Source organism: Heterodontus francisci, chromosome 1, assembly GCF_036365525.1.
Source record: "Heterodontus francisci isolate sHetFra1 chromosome 1, sHetFra1.hap1, whole genome shotgun sequence".
Taxonomy (NCBI): domain Eukaryota; kingdom Metazoa; phylum Chordata; class Chondrichthyes; order Heterodontiformes; family Heterodontidae; genus Heterodontus; species Heterodontus francisci.
Genome location: NC_090371.1, coordinates 10,275,515 through 10,296,466, shown reverse-complemented (window position 1 = coordinate 10,296,466; position 20,952 = coordinate 10,275,515). Strand labels below are relative to the sequence as shown.

General features: G+C 47.4%; 1 protein-coding gene across 3 annotated transcripts in view; it reads left to right on the top strand.

The window, feature by feature from the left end:
- The window catches only part of LOC137367617 (V-type proton ATPase subunit B, brain isoform-like), a 99,658-nt gene extending 79,251 nt beyond the window's left edge, over positions 1-20,407 (top strand). For 2 of the 3 annotated variants that reach the window (XM_068028660.1, XM_068028661.1), the window contains exons 10-14: positions 2,371-2,521; positions 8,557-8,639; positions 15,845-15,949; positions 16,772-16,901; positions 19,368-20,407. In XM_068028660.1, coding sequence (XP_067884761.1) covers positions 2,371-2,521; positions 8,557-8,639; positions 15,845-15,949; positions 16,772-16,901; positions 19,368-19,531 — 633 coding nt within the window. In that variant the 3' untranslated portion in view covers positions 19,532-20,407. The remainder of the gene's footprint in view (positions 1-2,370; positions 2,522-8,556; positions 8,640-15,844; positions 15,950-16,771; positions 16,902-19,367) is intronic. The other variant, XM_068028662.1, reaches the window with a different exon arrangement.
- Positions 20,408-20,952: the final 545 nt, after the last annotated feature.

Sequence of the window (20,952 nt, the reverse complement as noted above, 5' to 3'; positions counted from 1 at the left end):
GATGAGGGAACTAAATATAATATCTCCAAATTTGCAGACGACACAAAACTGGGTGGGAGGGTGAGTTGTGAGAAAGATGCAGAGAGGCTTCAGGGTGATTTGGACAAGTTGAGTGAGTGGGCTAACGCATGGCAGTTGCAGTATAATGTGGATAAATGTGAGGTTATCCACTTTGGTAGCAAAAACAGGAAGGCAGATTATTATCTGAACAGCTATAAACTGAGAGATGGCAATATATAGCGAGACCTGGGTGTTCTCGTACACCAGTCACTTAAGGTAAGCATGCAGGTGCAGCAGGTGGTAAAAAAGGGCAAATGGTATCGGCCTTCATAGTGAGAGGATTGGAGTACAGCAGCAGGGATGTCTTGCTGCAATTATACAGGGTCTTGGTGAGGCCACACCTGGAATACTGTGTGCAGTTTTGGTCTCCTTATCTGAGGAAGGATGTTCTTGCTATAGACGGAGTGCAGCGAAGGTTTACCAGACTGATTCCTGGGATGGTGGGACTGATGTATGAGGAGAGATTGAGTCGGTTAGGATTATTAAAGATGTTATAGCAGGGCACTTAGAAAACTTCAAGGTAATCTGGCAGAGTCAATATGGTTTTGATAAAGGAAAATCATGTTTAACCAATTTATTGGAGTTCTTTGAAGAAGTAACATGTGCTGTGGATAAAGGGGAACCAGTGGATGTACTGTACTTATATTTCCTGAGGCATTTGATAAGGTGCCACATCACAGGTTTATTGCACAAAATAAAAGCTCATGGTGTAAGGGGTAATATTTGGCATGGATAGAAGATTGGCTAGCTAACAGGAAAAAGAGAGTAGGTATAAATGGGTCATTTTCTGTGTGGCAAGATGTAACGAGTGGTGTGCCACAGGGCACAGGGGTCAATGCTGGAGCCTCAACTTTTAACAATTTATATAAATGACTTGGATGAAGGGACTGAAGGTATGGTTACTAAATTTTCTGATGACACAAAGATAGGTAGGAAAGGAGGTTGTGAAGAGGACATAAGGGGGCTGCAAAGGGATATAAATAGGTTAAGTGAATCAGCAAAAAATCTAGCAAATGGAGTATAATGTGGGAAAATGTGAATTGTCCATTTTGGCAGGAAGAATAAAAAAAGAAGCATATTATCTCAATGGTAAGAGATTTCAGAGCTGTGAGATGCAGAGGGATCTAGGTGTCCTAATGCATGAATCGCAAAAGGTTAGTATGCAGGGATAGCAAGTAATTAGGAAAGTTAAAAGAATGTTATTGTTTATTGCGAGGGGAATTGAATACAAAAGTAGGGAGGTTATGCTTCAGCTATACAGGGCATTGGTGAGACCACATCTGGAGTGATGTGTAGAGTACTGGTCTCCTTATTTAAGGAAGGATGTAAATGCGTTCGAAGCAGTTCAAAGAAGGTTTACTAGACTAATACCTGGAATGGGTGGGTTGTCTTATGAGGAAAGGTTGGGCAGGCACGGCTTGTATCCGCTGGAGTTTAGAAGAAACATATAAGATTCTGAGGGGTCTTGACGGGGTGGATATGGAAAGGATGTTTCCTCTTGTGAGATAATCTCGAACTAGAGTCACTGTTTAAAAATAAGGGGATATCCATTTAAGACAGAGTTGAGGAGAATTTTTTTTTCTCAGAGGGTCGTGAGTCTTTGGAATTCTCTTCCTCAAAAGGTGGTGGAAGCAGAGTCTTTGAATATTTTTAAGGCAGAGGTAGATAGATACTTGATGAGCAAGGGGGTAAAAGGTTATTGGGGGCAGCTGGAACGTGGAGTTGAGGTTACAATCAAATCAGCCATGATCTTCTTGAATGGTAGAGCAGGCTCGAGGGGCCGAGTAGTCTCCTCCCGCTCCTCATTCATATGTTCGTATGTATTGGAGGGAGTACAGAGAAGGATATTCAGACTTTGGTGTAGAGAGGAGGGAACAATGAGGATAGGTGATCTGGAAGGGCTGAAGGGAATACAGCTGATAGGAGAACTTGATGGGCTGAAGGGAACAATGGGCTTGCGAGTGTAGCTGGGCCGAATGTCTGCTCGTCTTTTTATTCATTATTCGTTCCTGGGATGTAATCATCACGAGCAAAGAAGGTTTTGTTGCTCATTCCTAATTGCCCATGCAAAGGTGCTGGTGAGCCACCTTCCAGGACTGGTGCAGTCCATCTGGTGAAGGTACACCCATTACCATCCAATTTACATTTGATGATTGACCTGAAACGGAGCCAATGAAATGTGGTATGTAGTCAGGTCTAATACCCTGTGTTTGACTTTACCTTCACCCTCTCCATCCCCCTCTGCCTCCCTCCCTCTCTTCCTCCCCCTCGCCCCTACCACCCAACCCCCGCCCCCCCCCCCCCCCCCAGGTATCTGCAGCCCGTGAGGAGGTTCCTGGGAGACGGGGATTCCCTGGTTACATGTACACGGACTTGGCAACAATCTACGAGCGAGCGGGCCGAGTGGAGGGAAGGAATGGTTCCATCACACAGATTCCCATCCTCACCATGCCAAACGATGGTCAGTGAGCAATTGTGGGGGGGGCATGACCTCAGTGCAATTTTGATATTGCATAGGAACAGAGGAAATAGGAGCAGGAGCAGGCCATTCGGCCGCTCGAGCCTGCTTTTCCATTCAGCTAGATCATGGCTGATATTGTCCCTAAATGCCATTTTCCTGCACTAACCCCATATCACTTGATATCTTTACTATCTGAAATTTATTGATCAATACAAAAAAGAGGTCTGAATTTCCTTGGACTTTCTGTCATAGCTTCACGTTAAGTGAGTCAGAAGGCTTGAGAAAACTCTGGTTCAAGAACTGTCTCCCAACTAATTCCCCAAGGGGTAGAGACTGAGGGAACTGGAGGGCAGTGAGGCATGGACAACCAACAGTGCCACACAACCAGTCACACACAGTCCGGACAGTCTCTCTCAGACCGGACAGTCTCTCTCAGACCGGACAGTCGCTCTCAGACCGGACAGTCGCTCTCAGACCGGACAGTCGCTCTCAGACCGGACAGTCGCTCTCAGACCGGAGAGTCACACTCAGACCCGACATTCACTCTCAGACCCGACATTCACTCTCAGACCCGACATTCACTCTCAGACCCGACAGTCACCCTCAGACCGGACAGTCACCCTCAGACCGGACAGTCACCCTCAGACCGGACAGTCACCCTCAGACCGGACACTCCCTCTCAGACCGGACAGTCTCTCTCAGACCCGACATTCACTCTCAGACCGGACATTCACTCTCAGACCGGACATTCTCTCTCAGACCGGACATTCTCTCTCAGACCGGACATTCACTCTCAGACCGGACAGTCTCTCTCAGACCCGACATTCACTCTCAGACCGGACATTCACTCTCAGACCGGACATTCACTCTCAGACCGGACAGTCACTCTCAGACCGGACAGTCTCTCTCAGACCCGACATTCACTCTCAGACCGGACATTCACTCTCAGACCGGACATTCTCTCTCGGACCCGACAGTCTCTCTCGGACCCGACAGTCTCTCTCGGACCCGACAGTCTCTCTCGGACCCGACAGTCACTCTCAGACCCGACATTCACTCTCAGACCCGACATTCTCTCTCAGACCCGACATTCACTCTCAGACCCGACATTCACTCTCAGACCGGACAGTCACTCTCAGACCGGACAGTCTCTCTCAGACCCGACATTCACTCTCAGACCCGACATTCACTCTCAGACCCGACATTCACTCTCAGACCGGACAGTCTCTCTCAGACCGGACATTCACTCTCAGACCGGACATTCTCTCTCAGACCGGACATTCTCTCTCAGACCCGACAGTCACTCTCAGACCGGACAGTCACTCTCAGACCGGACAGTCACTCTCAGACCGGACAGTCACTCTCAGACCGGACAGTCACTCTCAGACCCGACATTCACTCTCAGACCCGACATTCACTCTCAGACCCGACATTCACTCTCAGACCCGACAGTCACCCTCAGACCCGACAGTCACCCTCAGACCGGACAGTCACCCTCAGACCGGACAGTCACCCTCAGACCGGACACTCCCTCTCAGACCCGACAGTCACTCTCAGACCCGACAGTCACTCTCAGACCTGACAGTCATAGAACATAGAACAGTACAGCACAGTACAGGCCCTTCGGCCCATGATGTTGTGCCGAACATTTAACCTACTCTAAGATCAAACTAACTACCTACCCTTCATTCTACTATCATCCATGTACCTATCCAAGAGTCGCTTAAATGTCCCGAATGTATCTGCTTCTACTACCACCGCTGGCAGTGCATTCCACGCACCCACCACTCTCTGTGTAAAGAACCTACCTCTGACATCTCCCCGAAATCTTCCTCCAATCACCTTAAAATTATGCCCCCTGCTGATAGCCCTTTCAACCCTGGGAAAAAGTCTCTGGCTATCCACTCTATGCCTCTCATCATCTTGTACCCCTCTATCAAGTCACCTCTCATCCTTCTTCGCTCCAATGAGAAAAGCCCTAGCTCCCTCAATCTTTCTTCGTAGGACATGCCCTCCAGTCAAGGCAGCATCCTGGTAAATCTCCTCTGCACCCTCTCTAAAGCTTCCACATCCTTCCTATAATGAGGCGACCAGAACTGAACACAATATTCCAAGTGTGGTCTAACCAGGGCTTTATAGAGCTGCAGCATAACCTCGCGGCTCTTAAGCTCAATCCCCCTGTCAATGAAAGCCAACACACCATACGCCTTCTTAACAACACTATCAACTTGGGTGGCAACTTTGAGCGATCTATGGACATGGACCCCAAGATCCCTCTGTTCCTCCACACTACCAAGAATCCTGTCTTTAAGCCTGTATTCCACATTCAAATTCGACCTTCCAAAATGAATCACTTCACACTTTTCCAGGTTGAACTCCATCTGCCACTTCTCAGCCCAGCTCTGCAACCTGTCAATGTCCCGTTGCAACCTACAACAGCCCTCCAAAGAACAAAGAACAAAGAAAATTACAGCACAGGAACAGGCCCTCCGGCCCTCCAAGCCTGCGCCGATCCAGATCCTCTATCTAATCCTGTCGCCTATTTTCTAAGGGTCTGTATCTCTTTGCTTCCTGCCCATTCATGTATCTGTCTAGATACATCTTAAAAGACACTATCTTGCCCGTGTCTACCACCTCCGCTGGCAACGCGTTCCAGGCACCCACCACCCTCTGCGTAAAGAACTTTCCACACTATCCACAACTCCAGCAACCTTCGTGTCATCAGCAAACTTGCTAACCCAGCTTTCCACTTCCTCATCCAAGTCATTTATAAAAATCACAAAGAGCAGAGGTCCCAGAACAGATCCTTGTGGAACACCACTGGTCACCGAGCTCCAGGCTGAATACTTTCCATCTACTACCACCCTCTGACTTCTATGGGCCAGCCAATTTTGTATCCAAACAGCCAACTTTCCCTGAATCCCATGTCTCCTTACTTTCTGAATGAGCCTACCATGGGGAACCTTATCAAACGCCTTGCTAAAATCCATATACACCACATCCACTGCTCTTCCTTCATCAATGTGTTTTGTCACATCTTCAAAGAATTCAATAAGGCTTGTGAGGCATGACCTGCCCCTTACAAAGCCATTCTGACTGTCTCTAATCAAACCATGCCTTTCCAAATAATCATAAATCCTGTCTCTCAGGATCCTCTCCGATAATTTGCCCACTACCGACGTAAGGCTGACTGGTCTATAATTCCCAGGGTTATCCCTATTCCCTTTCTTGAACAAGGGAATAACATTTGCCACCCTCCAATCATCTGGTACTACTCCAGTGGACAGTGAGGACGCAAAGATCATCGCCAAAGGCGCGGCAATCTCTTCCCTTGCTTCCCGTAATATCCTTGGGTATATCCCGTCTGGCCCCAGGGACTTATCTGTCCTCATATCATTCAAAATTTCCAGCACATCCTCCTTCTTAACATCAACCTGTTCGAGCATATCAGCCTGTTTCACGCTGTCCTCACAAACGGCAAGGTCCCTCTCACTAGTGAATACTGAAGCAAAGTATTCATTTAGGACCTCCCCTACCTCCTCCGACTCCAGGCACAAGTTCCCTCTACTATCCCTGATCGGCCCTACCCTCACTCTGGCCATCCTCTTGTTCCTCACATAAGTGTAGAACGCCTTGGGATTTTCCTTAATCCTATCCGCCAAGACTTTTTCATGTCCCCTTCTGGCTCTCCTAAGTCCATTCTTCAGTTCCTTCCTGGCTACCTTGTAACCCTCTAGAGCCCTGTCTGATCCTTGCTTCCTCAACCTTAAGTAAGCTTCCTTCTTCCTCTTGATTAGCTGTTCCACGTCTCTTGTCATCCAAGGTTCCTTCACCCTACCATCCCTTCCCTGCCTCATCGGGACAAACCTATCCAGCAGTCTCAGCAAGTGCTCCCTAAATAACCTCCACATTTCTGTCGTGCATTTCCCTGAGAACATCTGTTCCCAATTTTTACTCCCCAGTTCCTGCCTAATAGCACTGTAATTCCCCCTCCCCCAATTAAATATTTTCCCATCCCGTCTGCTCCTGTCCCTCTCCATGACTATAGTAAAGGTCAGGGAGTTGTGATCACTATCACCGAAATGTTCTCCCACCGAGAGATCTGCCACCTGGCCTGGTTCGTTGCCAAGCACCAAGTCCAACATAGTCTCCCCTCTAGTCGGCCTATCTACATATTGAGTCAGGAAACCTTCCTGGATGCACCTGACAAAAACTGCTCCATCCAAACTATTTGCACTAAGGAGGTTCCAATCACTCTCAGACCCGACAGTCACTCTCAGACCAAAGTGTCAGACTGAACTGGTATCTTTTAATTCCAACTGATAGAGTAAGGGGAGCTGTGGTTTAATGCTTCCCCCTCCCTCGGGTAGGACACCCTCACTACTGCACTGAGGTGTAAGGCTGGATTACATCCTCCAGTCTCTGGATTGGGGCTCAATCCCATCACCTTCTGATTCAGAGGCAACAGAGTTAACCACTGAGACACGCAAGGGGCTGAATTTTACTGGCACTCCGCATTCTCCGGCCACCGGAAGTGTCAGTGCAGAGGCGACGGGCTGCATAATCAGCAAAGTTACTCTTTACCATATATTAATGGTGGTGCTGCCGCCGTGTGGATTGGGCCCACACCGAGGTCCTGCTGCCGCTGGTAATATGCGGCGGGCTCTTCTCGACATCGCGGGCCGACGCGGGCCTCTCCCTGCAGCATTTCACCGTCCCCCGCGCCATGACCTGCAGTGTCGAGGGGCCAGTAAAATTCAGCCCAAGATGTGTAGCTTCCCCCACTACTGGATGGAGCAAATGTCCGGAGGCTAGGGTCAGTAGTCTAAGCTTGTCCGCGCTAGATGGGATTTAGCTGGATAAAAGGCTGGAATTTTTTGGTCTCTCGGAATCAAGGAATATTGCGAATGGGCGGGAAAGTGGAGTTGAATCTAAGATCAGTCCTGATGGTTTTGAAAGGCCGAGCAGACTCGATGTGCTGAAGGGTCTACTCCTGCTCCTATTTCTTGCGTTCTTGTGAATTTTCCCAGCTCTGTGGAGGCAGCTTTGGCAGTGGGATGGGGAGGATTCTGGAAATTTGGAACGCAGCTTGTCGGGTGGGCTGTATGTGCGCTTTCCCAGAGGCAGGTACCCACCCATCCAGCAGCAGCAGGCCGCCAGTTAGGGTATTTAAAAGCTCAATTAGCCCCTATTTTCTGAACGTCTCATGGGCCCCGCATTGTTTCAGGAGCCAGCAACACATCAGAGGTGGCTTCATAGTGGGAGCTCAGAGTGCTATCTTTGCACATTCTTGTATAAAGAAGCAGAAGGGTTGAATGCGGCACATCTGCAGCTAAATGCATTCACCGAGAGGTGTTTTCCCTGCAGACTGATGGCCCTTACGGTTCTGGCCTTAGAGTCAGAATGCCATTTGGACCATTCGATGAGTGACTCCACCTTGTGGCCCCCTCTCGCTCTCCGTCTGCCTGAGCAGTGAGGCTGCTGGTCGAACCTCCCTTTGGCCCCTCCGATTGGCCCTCCTGTGTCCATATAATGCCCGCTGACCCTAACCCCATAAAATTAAGCCGGTGGGCGTGCTACCGAAACACACGGGCTCGTTATCCAGAAATTGTCCCGGCATCAGGTTCCTGATGACAGCGGGAAAATTCAGCCCATTGTATCCGGCACCTCAGTCTAGATGTGGAAATTGGGCAAATGGTTTCAAAGTGGATTGTAAAGCCATGGAGAGAAGGTTGTGGGACAGTTAGTGCAAGTGAGGTGGCTGGTCACAGGGGAGAGAGAGAGGTGACAATTGGCATGTCGAAGAGCTGAGCAAGGAGCATCCCCTCATCATGCCCTGCTTCATCTCCTCTGCCTTCCTTAATTCACATCATTCTCTTCCTCTGGAGACCTTCTACATTCTGTCCCTTTCAGGGAGTAATGCAAGACGCAGCAGCCACTGTTAGAGGGACCACATTCTGCAAGCCTTGTCGGTACAGGGAATCCAGTGCTCTCTGTGAGCTCTCTAACTGTGTAGAGACTTCAATCTGTTACAGATATTACCCACCCCATTCCGGATCTAACTGGATTCATCACTGAAGGCCAGATCTATGTCGACAGACAGTTACATAACAGGCAGGTGAGTGACGTCACTCCAGACCAGACTGTATTCTAGGGTCTTAAAAGAAGTGGCTGCAGAGATAGTTTGGTTATAATCTTCCAGAATTCCTTAGATTCTGAAAGGGTCCCAGCAGATTGGAAAATAGCAAATGTAACCCCTTTATTCAAGAAAGGAGGGAGACAGAAAGCAAGAAACTATAGGCCAGTTAGCCGAACATCTGTCTTGGGGATATTACTGGATTCCATTATTAAGGAGGTTATGGGAGAATACTTTGAAAATCATAATGAGATCAGACAGAGTCAACATGCTTTTGGGAAAGAGAAATCGGGTTTGACTAATTTCACAGAATCACAGAATTGATACAGTGCAGAAGGAGGCCATTCGGCCCATCGTGTCCGCACTGGCTCTCTGAAAGAGCAATTCCCTCAGTTCCATTACTCCGCCTTCTCTCCGTAACCCTGCACATCCTTCCTCTTCATATAACTGTCTAATTCCCTTTTGAATGCTTCAATTGAACCTGCCTCCACCACATTCTCAGGCAGCGCATTCCAGACCTTAAACACTCGCTGCGTGAAAAAGATTTTCCTCATGTCACTTTGCTTTTCTTACCAAATACGTTAAATCTGTGCCCTCTCGTTCTCGATCCTTTCACAAGTGGGAACAGTTTCTCTCTATCTACTCTGTCCGGACCCCTCATGGTTTTGAATACCTCTATCAAATCAAATTTAAAGAGTTCTTTAAGGAAGTAACAAGCAAGGTGGATAAAGGGGAACCTGTAGATGTGGTGTACTTAGATTTCCAAAAGGCATTTGATAAGATGCCACATCAAAGGTTCCCCTTTATCCACCTTGCTTTATCCAGACAAGATAAGAGCACATGATGTAGGGGGTAACATATTAGGATGGAGAAAGGACTGGTTAGCTAACATGAGGCAGAGAGTAAGGATAAATTGATCTTTTTCAAGTTGGCAATCTGTTACTAGTGGAGTGTCACAGGGATCAGTGCTGGGGCCTCAACTATTTACAATATATAGCAATGACTTGGATGAAGGAACTGAATGTATGGTAGCTACATTTGCTGATGACACCAAGATAGGAAGGAAAGTAAGTTGTCAAGACAAAGTACAGAGTCTAAAAAAGGATATAAATAGGTTAAGTGAGTGGGCAAAAATTTGGCAGATGGAGTATAATGTGGGAAAATGTGAACCAGTCCACTTTGGCAGGAAGAATAGAAAAGCTATTTACTATTTAAATGGAGAAAGATTGCAGAACTCGGTGGTGCAGAAGGATCTGGATGTCCTGGTACATGAATCACAAAAGGTTAATATACAGGTACAGCAAGTGATTAGGAAGGCAAGGGAATGTTGCCATTTATTCAAGAAAGGGAATAGGGATAACCCTGGGAATTATAGACCAGTCAGTCTTACGTCGGTAGTGGGCAAATTATTGGAGAGGATTCTGAGAGACAGGATTTATGATTATTTGGAAAAGCATGGTTTGATTAGAGACAGTCAGCATGGCTTTGTGAGGGGCAGGTCATGCCTCACAAGCCTTATTGAATTCTTTGAAGATGTGACAAAACACATTGATGAAGGAAGAGCAGTGGATGTGGTGTATATGGATTTTAGCAAGGCGTTTGATAAGGTTCCCCATGGTAGGCTCATTCAGAAAGTGAGGAGGCATGGGATACAGGGAAAGTTGGCTGTCTGGATACAAAATTGGCTGGCCCATAGAAGACAGAGGGTGGTAGTAGATGGAAAGTATTCAGCCTGGAGCTCGGTGACCAGTGGTGTTCCGCAGGGATCTGTTCTGGGACCTCTGCTCTTTGTGATTTTTATAAATGACTTGGATGAGGAAGTGGAAGGCTGGGTTAGTAAGTTTGCCGATGACACGAAGATTGCTGGAGTTGTGGGTAGTCTGGAAGGCTGTTGTAGGTTGCAACGGGACATTGACAGGATGCAGAGCTGGGCTGAGAAGTGGCAGATGGAGTTCAACCTGGAAAAGTGTGAAGTGATTCATTTTGGAAGGTCGAATTTGAATGCGGAATACAGGCTTAAAGATAGGATTCTTGGTAGTGTGGAGGAACAGAGGGATCTTGGGGTCCATGTCCATAGATCGCTCAAAGTTGCCACCCAAGTTGATAGGGTTGTTAAGAAGGTGTATGGTGTGTTGGCTTTCATTAACAGGGGGATTGAGTTTTAGAGCCGCGAGGTTATGCTGCAGCTCTATAAGGCCCTGGTTAGACCACACTTGGAATATTGTGCTCAGTTCTGGTCGCCTCATTATAGGAAGGATGTGGAAGCTTTAGAGAGGGTGCAGAGGAGATTTACCAGGAAGCTGCCTGGACTGGAGGGCATGTCTTACAAAGAAAGATTGAGGGAGATAGGGCTTTTCTCATTGGAGCGAAGAAGGATGAGAGGTGACTTGATAGTGGGGTTCAAGATGATGAGAGGCATAGATAGAGTGGATAGCCAGAGACTTTTTCCCAGGGTGGAAAGGGCTATCACCAGGGGGCATAATTATAAGGTGATTGGAGGAAGGTTTCGGGGAGATGTCAGAGGTAAGTTCTTTACACAGAGAGTGGTGGGTGCGTGGAATGCGCTGCCAGCGGTGGTAGTAGAAGCAGATACATTAGGGGCATTTAGGGGTAATGCTGTCCTTTCCAAGGGCTTTTCCATTGGCTAGAGAATCAATGGCATCACTGAGTTCCGATTTTGTTGGCTGTTCGTCCAGCTTATCCATGACTGGCAGAGATTGGGCTGCATTGAGGGCGGTCTCAGCGACAACATTTTCCCTGGAGTACAGTTCTCGGTAGTGCTCAACCCAGTGGTCCATTTGCTTGCGTTGGTCAGTGATCGTGTCCCCTGATTTAGACTTGAGGGGGGGCGATCTTCCTGATGGTTGCCCAAAAGCTCTCTTAATGCCATCATACATTCCTCTGATGTTTCCGGTGTCTGAGGCCAGCTAAATATGACTGCATAGGTGTTGCCAGTAGTCATTTGCGCAGCGCCTGGCTGTTCTTTGTGCAGCACTTCTGGCTGCTTTAAGTGCTACGGATGTTAACTCGCTGGGGGCTTTGTTGTAGTTCAACAGTGCAATGCGCTTAGTGGCTATGACAGGTTCCAGCTCTTCAAAGTGAGATTGAAACCAGTCTGCATTCTGCTTCTCACGTTTGCCATAGGTGGTCATTGCTGAGTCATAGATGGCGTCTCTGATGTGGGCCCACTTGGTCTCTGCATCACCTGTAGGAGTGTTTTGAAGGGCTTTGTCAAGTGAGTTTGGAAATGTATGTAACATCTATTACATTATAATATACGATCTAATTACGTTAGAAGCAGCTCAGAGAAGGTTCACTCAACTAATTTCGGGGATGAAGGACTTACCTTCTGAAGAAAGGTTGAACAGGTTGGAATTTAGAAGAATGAGAGGTGATCTTATTGAAACATATGCGATCCTGAGGGGACTTGGTAGAGTGGATACCGGGAGGATGTTTCCTCTTGTGGGGGAGACTGGAACTAGGAGGGACACAGTTTAAGATTAAGAGGTCTCCATTTTAAGACGGAAATGAGGAGAAGTTGTTTTCTCTCAAAGAGTCGTTAGTCTGTGGAATTCTCCCCCAGAAAGCAGTGGAGTCTGGGTTATTGAATTTATTCAAGACTGAGTGAGATGAATTTTTGATAGACAAGGGAGTAAAGGGTTATTGGGGTGGGGGGGAGCGGGGTGGGGGTGGGGGGCAGACCACCAAAGTGGAGTTGAGACCACAACCAGATCAGCCATAATCTTATCAAATGGTGGAGCAGGCTCGAAGGGCCCAATGGCCTACCCCTGTTCCTACAAGGTCAAACTTGACAAATTTCGGACAAGGAATTCTTCATAGAGTGTGAACAAAACTTTTAAAGTGTCACTGGAGGCAAAATTGAGGTGTTTAAGATGATTACAATATTTAATAGGGTAGATAGAGAGAAACCATTTCTTCTGGTGCGTGGTGAGATGGAGTCCCGAACAAGGAGGCTGAACCTTAAAATTCGAGCCAGGCCGTTCAGGGCTGATGTCAGGAAGCCCCTTATCACACAAAGGGCAGTGGAAATCTGGAACAAAAACAAGAAATGCTGGATTCACTCAGCAGGTCTGGCAGCATCTGTGGAAAGAGAAGCAGAGTTAACGTTTCGGGTCAGTGACCCTTCTTCGGAACTGACAAATATTAGAAAAGTCACAGATTATAAACAAGTGAGGTGGGGGTTGGGCAAGAGATAGCAAAGGAGAAGGTGCAGATTGGACCAGGCCACATAGCTGACCAAAAGGTCACGGAGCAAAGGCAAACAATATGTTAATGGTGTGTTGAAAGACAAAGCATTAGTACAGATTAGGTGTGAATATACTGAATATTGAACATCAGCAAGTGCAAACCTGAAGAAAAACAACCTGAAAAAAAGTGGGTAAGCAAACTGAACAAACTAAGATGAAATGAAATAAATGCAAAAAAAGATTGTAAAAAATGTAAAAAGGAATGCAAAAAAAAGGAAGAAAAAATGACTAAAAATGAAAGTAAAGTGGGGGGCTGTCATGCTCTGAAATTATTGAACTCAATGTTCAGTCCGGCAGGCTGTAGTGTGCCTAATCGGTAGATGAGATGCTGTTCCTCGAGCTTGCGTTGATGTTCACTGGAACACTGCAGCAATCCCAGGACAGAGATGTGAGCATGAGAGCAGGGGGGAGTGTTGAAATGGCAAGCAACCGGAAGCTCAGGGTCCTGCTTGCGGACTGAGCGCTTTGCGGAACATCTCCGCTCAGTCCGCAAGCAGGACCCTGAGCTTCTGGTTGCTTGCCATTTCAACACTCCCCCCTGCTCTCATGCTCACATCTCTGTCCTGGGATTGCTGCAGTGTTCCAGTGAACATCAACGCAAGCTCGAGGAACAGCATCTCATCTACCGATTAGGCACACTACAGCCTGCCGGACTGAACATTGAGTTCAATAATTTCAGAGCATGACAGCCCCCCACTTTACTTTCATTTTTAGTCATTTTTAGTTATTTTTTCTTCCTTTTTTTTGCATTCCTTTTTACATTTTTTACAATCTTTTTTTGCATTTATTTCATTTCATCTTAGTTTGTTCAGTTTGCTTACCCACTGTTTTTTTCAGGTTGTTTTTCTTCAGGTTTGCACTTGCTGATGTTCAATATTCAGTATATTCACACCTAATCTGTACTAATGCTTTGTCTTTCAACACACCATTAACATATTGTTTGCCTTTGCTCCGTGACCTTTTGGTCAGCTATGTGGCCTGGTCCAATCTGCACCTTCTCCTTTGTTATCTCTTGCCCAACCCCCACCTCACTTGTTTATAATCTGTGACTTTTCTAATATTTGTCAGTTCCGAAGAAGGGTCACTGACCCGAAACGTTAACTCTGCTTCTCTTTCCACAGATGCTGCCAGACCTGCTGAGTGAATCCAGCATTTCTTGTTTTTGTTTCAGATTTCCAGCATCCGCAGTATTTTGCTTTTATTTTAGTGGAAATCTGGAACTCTCTCACCCAAAAAAAAGCTTTTAGGCCTGCGGGGGTCAGGGTGGGTCAATTGAAATTTTCAAAACAGAGATTGATAGATTTTTGTTGGGTAAGGGTTATAAGCGGATAAATGGAGTTAAGACATAGATCAGTAATGATTTCATTTAATGACAGTACAGGTTTGAGGGGCTGAATGGCCTCCTCCTTTTCCTATGTTCTTAAAATAACTTGAATTCATATAACAAACAGTGGGTCAGTACAATGGGAAGATAGTAAGGTCTCTCTGGATGGCCTACCCCTCTGTGATTGTGCCTTGTGATTCTGTATGTTTGGAACTGGATGAATCAGTGTGGTTGGGGTGTTGCAATGAGGATGGTGAAAGAAGCTGTGTTTCTATACAACCTGTCATAACCCCATGACGATCGACGATGATGATGGTGCAGTTACACGGAGTAATCTAGCACTGTGTCCGGTACAAATACTCTCAACTTACACTAGTGTAAATCACTCTCCAGGAGTTGTGTTTTGTAAACATTTAGTCACGCGCTCAGGAACCAGTCCATCTCAGGTAATTCTTGCTGTTGATTATTGTCAAATATCCTCAGCTCCACATAATACATAAAACATCGAATCACACAGCATGAAGGGAGGCCAATTGACCCTTGACCCTTTGCTAGCTCTTTGAAAGAGCGATTTATTTAGTCCCACCACCACCCCCCACACGCCCCCTTCTCTTTCCTCACAGCCCTCCAACCTTTGCCTTTTCAGGTATGGTACACTAGCACAGTGGTTAGGTTTACTAATCCAAAAGCCTGGACTAATGACCCAGGGGACATGAGTTCAAATCCCACCACTGCAGTTGGGGAACTTAAATTCAATTAATGATATAAATCTGGAATAAAAAGCTCTTCTCAAGAATGGTGGCCTTGTAACTATTGGGTTGTCATAAAAACCCAACTGGTTCACGAATGGTCCTTTAGGGAAGGCAATCTGCACCCTTACCCAGTGTGACCTATCTGTGATCCCAGAACCACAGCAATGTGGTTGACTCTTAATTGCCCTCTGACATGGCCCTTCAAGTCACTCAGTTGTATCAAACTGCTATGACAAAGGAGTGCAATGGCTGAAGAAGGCAGCTCATTATCCTCTCAAGGGCGGTTACGGAGGAACAGGAAATGCTGGCCTTGCCAGTGATGCCCACATCCTGTGAATGAATAAAAAAAAAAATCCAATTCTCTTTTGAAAGTTACGATTGAATATGCTTCGACCTTCCTTTCAGGCAGTGCATGCCCAACTATAACTCGTTGCGGAAAAAAACATTTCTTCTCATTTCACCGCTGGTTGTTTTTGTAAATTACCTTAAATCGGTGTGTTCTGGTTACTGACCCTCCTGCCAGTGGAAATAGTCTTCATTAAGTTTGAGAATTGCATTGTATGCAGTGATCGAATGCCGACACTCTACAATTCCTTTGGTCAGAGTGTTTTTTTTATTCGTTCAGGGGATGTTGGTGTCGCCTGTTAGATCAGCATTTATTGCCCCTCCCTAATTGCCCTTGAGAAGCTGGTGGTGAGCTGCCTTCTTAAACTGCTGCAGTCCTTGGGGTAAGGACTGTGGGTTTGGGACAGGCTAATTTAATAGATTCAGTACATGTTATCCGTAAGTTAAGAGCTCACTAATTTGTACATCTCACTCCAAGTGTGTTTGATCCACCTCCAGATCTACCCGCCAATCAATGTGCTCCCCTCACTGTCCCGCCTGATGAAGTCAGCTATTGGAGAAGGGATGACACGAAAAGACCATGCGGATGTGTCCAACCAGCTGGTAAGGACAGGAACTTACAGTGGACCAAGGCAGTGACGGCTAGAAAAATTACCCAACGGAGAAAGCAATCCAATGGGATTGGGTAGAGGCTGAGATGGGATTGGATACAGAGATATCATTGTATGGAGAGTGTGATGGGATTGGGCCAAGGGAGAGATGTGATTGGGTAGACAGTATGATGGGATCTTTCTCTCTATCCATCACTATATCTCTGTTTTTCTCTCTCTGCCCTTGTCCATTATCCCTCCTTCCTCTGACAGTACTCTCTCAGTATCCTTCCTTCTTTTTTATTTTAATTGATACAGCACTGAAACAGGCCCTTCGGCCCACCGAGTCGGTGCTGACCAACAACCACCCATTTATACTAACCCTACAGTAATCCCATATTCCCTACCACCTATCTCCACTAGGGGCAATTTATAATGGCCAATTTACCTATCACCTGCAAGTCTTTTTCTGTGGGAGAAAACCGGAGCAGTCACAGGGAGAACTTGCAAACTCCGCACAGGCAGTACCCAGAATCGAACCCGGGTCCCTGGAGCTGTGAGGCTGCGGTGCTAACCACTGCGCCACTGTGCCGCCCCTGTCGGCTGACAGTATTCTCTCTCTCTTTATTTCTCTCTCTCTAACTGTTCCCATTATCCCTCCTTCCTCCAACAGTACTCTTTCTCTTTATCTCTCTCTCTCCCCAACCATTCAGATTATCCCTCCTTCCTCCGACAGCACTCTCTCTCTCACTTTCAGTCACATCAGCCCTCCTTCCTCCGTTAGTCCTCTCTGTCTCTGGCTAACCATTCACATTATCCCTCTGTCCTCCGACAGTATGCCTGTTATGCCATTGGGAAGGATGTTCAAGCCATGAAGGCAGTGGTTGGTGAAGAGGCCCTGACCTCCGATGACCTCCTGTACCTGGAATTTCTGCAGAAATTTGAGAAGAATTTTATTGCCCAAGGTAAGGAAACCGCATGCTCGGGTGAGTCCGTGAAAATGAAGAGGAGCCGAGTATGGCATCAAGGAGCCCTCGCAAAACTGAAGTCAATGGGCATCAGGGGAAAACTCTCCGCAGGTTGGAGTCATAACTAGCGCAAAGGAAGATGGTTGTGGTAGTTGGAGGTCAATCATCTGAGCTCCAGGACATCACTGCAGGAGTTCCTCAGGGTAGTGTCCTAGGCCCAACCATCTTCAGCTGCTTCATCAATAACCTTCCTTCAATCATAAGGTCAGAAATGGGGATGTTCGCTGATGATTGCACAATGTTCAGCACCATTCGCAACTCCTCAGATACTGAAGCAGTCCTTGTAGAAATGCAGCAAGACCTGGACAATATCCAGGCTTGGGCTGATAAGTGGCAAGTAACATTCGCGCCACACAAGTGCCAGGCAATGACCATCTCCAACAAGAGAGAATCTAACCATCTCCCCTTGGCATTCAACGGCATTACCATCGCTGAATCCCTCACTATCAACATCCTAGGGGCTACCATTGACCAGAAACTGAACTGGAGTAGCCATATAAATACCGTGGTTACAAGAGCAGGTCTGAGGCTAGGAATTCTGTGGCGAGTAACTCACCTCCTGACTTCCCAAAGCCTGTCCACCATCTACAAGGCACAAGTCAGGAGTGTGATGGAATACTCTCCACTTGCCTGGATGGGTGCAGCTCCAACAAGACTCAAGAAGCTCGACACCATCCAGGATAAAGCAGCCCGCTTGATTGGCACCCCATCCACTAACATTCACTCCCTCCACCAATAACGCACAGTGGCAGCAGTGTGTACCATCTACAAGATGCACTGCAGCAATGCACCAAGGCTCCTTAGACAGCACCTTCCAAACCCGTGACCTCTAACAACTAGAAGGACAAGGGTAGCAAATGCATGGGAACACCAGCACCTGCAAGTTCCCCTCCAAGTCACACACCATCCTGACTTGGAACTATATCGCCGTTCCTTCACTGTTGCTGGGTCAAAATCCTGGAACTCCCTTCCTAACAGCTCTGTGGATATGCCTACCCCACATGGACTGCTGCGGTTCAAGAAGGCAGCTCACCACCACCTTCTCAAGGGCAATTAGGGATGGGCAATAAATGCTGGCCTGGCCAGCGACGCCCACATCCCATGACTGAATTTTTAAAAAACCTCAATGGTCTCAGGACTGGGCTCTTAGCCCCACGCCGTTAACCAATGTTGCTCTTTACTCCCAATTCCCAGTGATACCAAACCAGGCACGGGGGATGTCCCCAGGCTCAATCCCTGGCTTCCATCTTTCCCAAAGCAACCCTCTCTGACACACACCTGGACTCTCTCTCCATGGGCTAGGGGGAATCATGTTGCCAACACTCCAGGGATTGTTCCGGAGTCTCCAGGAATTGGAAATTAACCACCTGGACACAAAGGGGTTTAAAAAATAGTGGGGGGTTTTTCATTTCCTTTGAAAATTTTCATTTATTAATTATAAAAATATTGGAGATGGGGAATAAAGTACTGTTTTACTGAGCATGGGCAGGAGGACACGTGTTAAAATCTCCAGGAGTACGCCCAACCAGAGTTGCAAACCCTACAGGGAGAAGCAGGCTGGGTGGGAGGAGGGGGGCAGAGGTGAAATCAGCCTGAGTTCCCAGTTTAAAGGACACTGCTGGAAAGACCTAGTTGCTCTGAGGGCATTAAAAGTCACCCACGTGGCTGTGGGACTGGAGTCACATATAGGCCCGAGGGGGTAATGGGTGACAGGCTCCCTTCTCTAAAGGGCATCGAGTGAATCAGTTGGGTTTTTACAACAATCCGACACTTTCGAGGTCACTTACTGTGGTGCCAGTCCACGAATGACTGGTTTTATTGAATTCATTTTCACAAATTATTATAGTGGGCTTTGACCCCATAACCTCAAAGTTGCTAGTCCAGGCCCAGAGCTACAAGGTTACTGGACCCCTGAGTTTTTGGGGGTGCTGGGCTCCGATGTAGAAGGCGGGTTACTTGATCGACAATGTAATCCTGCAAGTAGAGCTCGGTCGTTCAGGAGTGAAGTCTTCACACAATGGTTAGTGGAAATCTGGGGCTCTCAACCCCTCCCAAAAAGCCGGGAATGCTGGGGGTCAGTTGGAAATTTCAGGACTGAGATTGATGGATTTTTGCTGCATAAAGTTAGCAAACAAATGGGCTTGAGGTACAGATCATTCATGATGCAATAGAATGACAAAACAAAGCAGCCTCCTCCTGTTCCTATGCAACAGGCTCGAGGGGCTGAATGGCCTCCTCCTGTTCCTGTGTAGCAAGCTCGAGGGGCTGAATGGCCTCCTCCTGTTCCTGTGTAGCAAGCTCGAGGGGCTGAATGGCCTCCTCCTGTTCCTGTGTAGCAAGCTCGAGGGGCTGAATGGCCTCCTCCTGTTCCTGTGACCCTCTCATGTGCGTTTTGTGTTTCAGGTCCGTACGAGAACCGGTCAGTCTTTGATTCGCTGGACATTGGGTGGCAGCTGCTGCGGATTTTCCCCAAGGAGATGCTGAAGAGAATCCCAGCGAGCACTGTGTCCGAGTTTTACCCCCGAGAGCCTCGGGAAAACAAGGAGGAGGCTGGAACTCACTTGTGAGCAGTCCCCTTCCCCTCCCCCCTCCCCTGAACACTCCACCCCGCTCACTCAGTCCCTGCCCCTAGCCCCCGCCCTTTGTCCCTCCCAGGCCCCACCCTCTAATCCCACCCCACCACCACCTCCCCCTCTCGCCCATTACCCTCGGCCCCTTCTGCCCAGCTTCGCCCCCTCCCCTCGCCCCTTCCCTTGCAACCCCTCCTCACTCCTCCAAATCCCACTACCCCCTTCCCTCACCCTCTCCCCTTGTCCCCCACTCCTGGACCCCGCCCCCCCCACCCCCCCCACCCCCAGCTCTGTCCTTGAACACCCCTTGCTCCCTCACGGCTGGTCAGGATTACAAAGGAAGTTTAATGTGAAGCTCCCAGCCTCATTATAATATTTAAATGACCTCCCTTCCCCCATTGAACCCAGAAGTGGGCAGGGTGGAGGTGCACTGGGTCATGGTTGAGATTTTTAAAGTTTTTACATCTCACCCGACCCCAAACCCACCAGTTTTTGGGGTTATAATTCACCCCCCCCCCCCCCGCCCCACACCATGGTCACTTCGACTAAGACCAGCTTTCAATTTCTATGTTTGTTTATAAACTGATTTTAAATTCACCGCAGTCCAAGGTGAGATTTGAGATCACGTTCCCTTCATTACCCATCTAAAAATCCAAACCTCGTTGAGCCACTTTCAAATAAGATGACGTGTGGCTCTTTATAACTTATAACAATCTTTTCCTGAATACATGGCCTTTAATCTATATTTGAGTGTTTTGTTAAAAAACAATCTTCACTTCAACAAATGATTGTGTGATAGTGGAAAACTCTGCTGATTTGAAACTGATTTTTTGATGCCACACTTTAAGAAACAATAAACTCCTTTGCTGACTTGCTCTTGTCTCTGTGCTACTGCAGGGATCGAGGAGTGTGTGCACCTGTAATATCCCGTCTTGCAGTAACCCAGATTGTTATGTTTTATCAAGTTTTTGAACTCAGGAAAATGATGAAACACGAACTTTAAATCTCAATATCAAACTGTGTCAGAAATAGAGAGTTTCACAGTCACCACTTCTCGTAAAGCATCCTGGACCCCTTTGAAGGGGGATTCCCCTCCATTGGGATCTCACTGAGAGGTTGGGGAAATCTTGCATGAGGATATCATTTAAAGGGGTAGTCACTCGACTGAGATCCCATTTAAAGGCACAGTCCCTCCATTGGGACACATTTAAAGTGGCCGTACCTCCATGTGGATTCCGTTTCAAGGGACAGTTCCTCCATCAGGATCCCATTTAATGGGGCAGCCCCTCGATTGGGTCTCACCAATCCTTACAAAGTGATGCCCAGCTGCCCAGGGCCTCGGTTATAATATGACCAGTTTGGCTCTTGCCCAGTGTTAGGTTGCAGAAAAATGCTGCCAGTCCATTCTCCCATCCAGA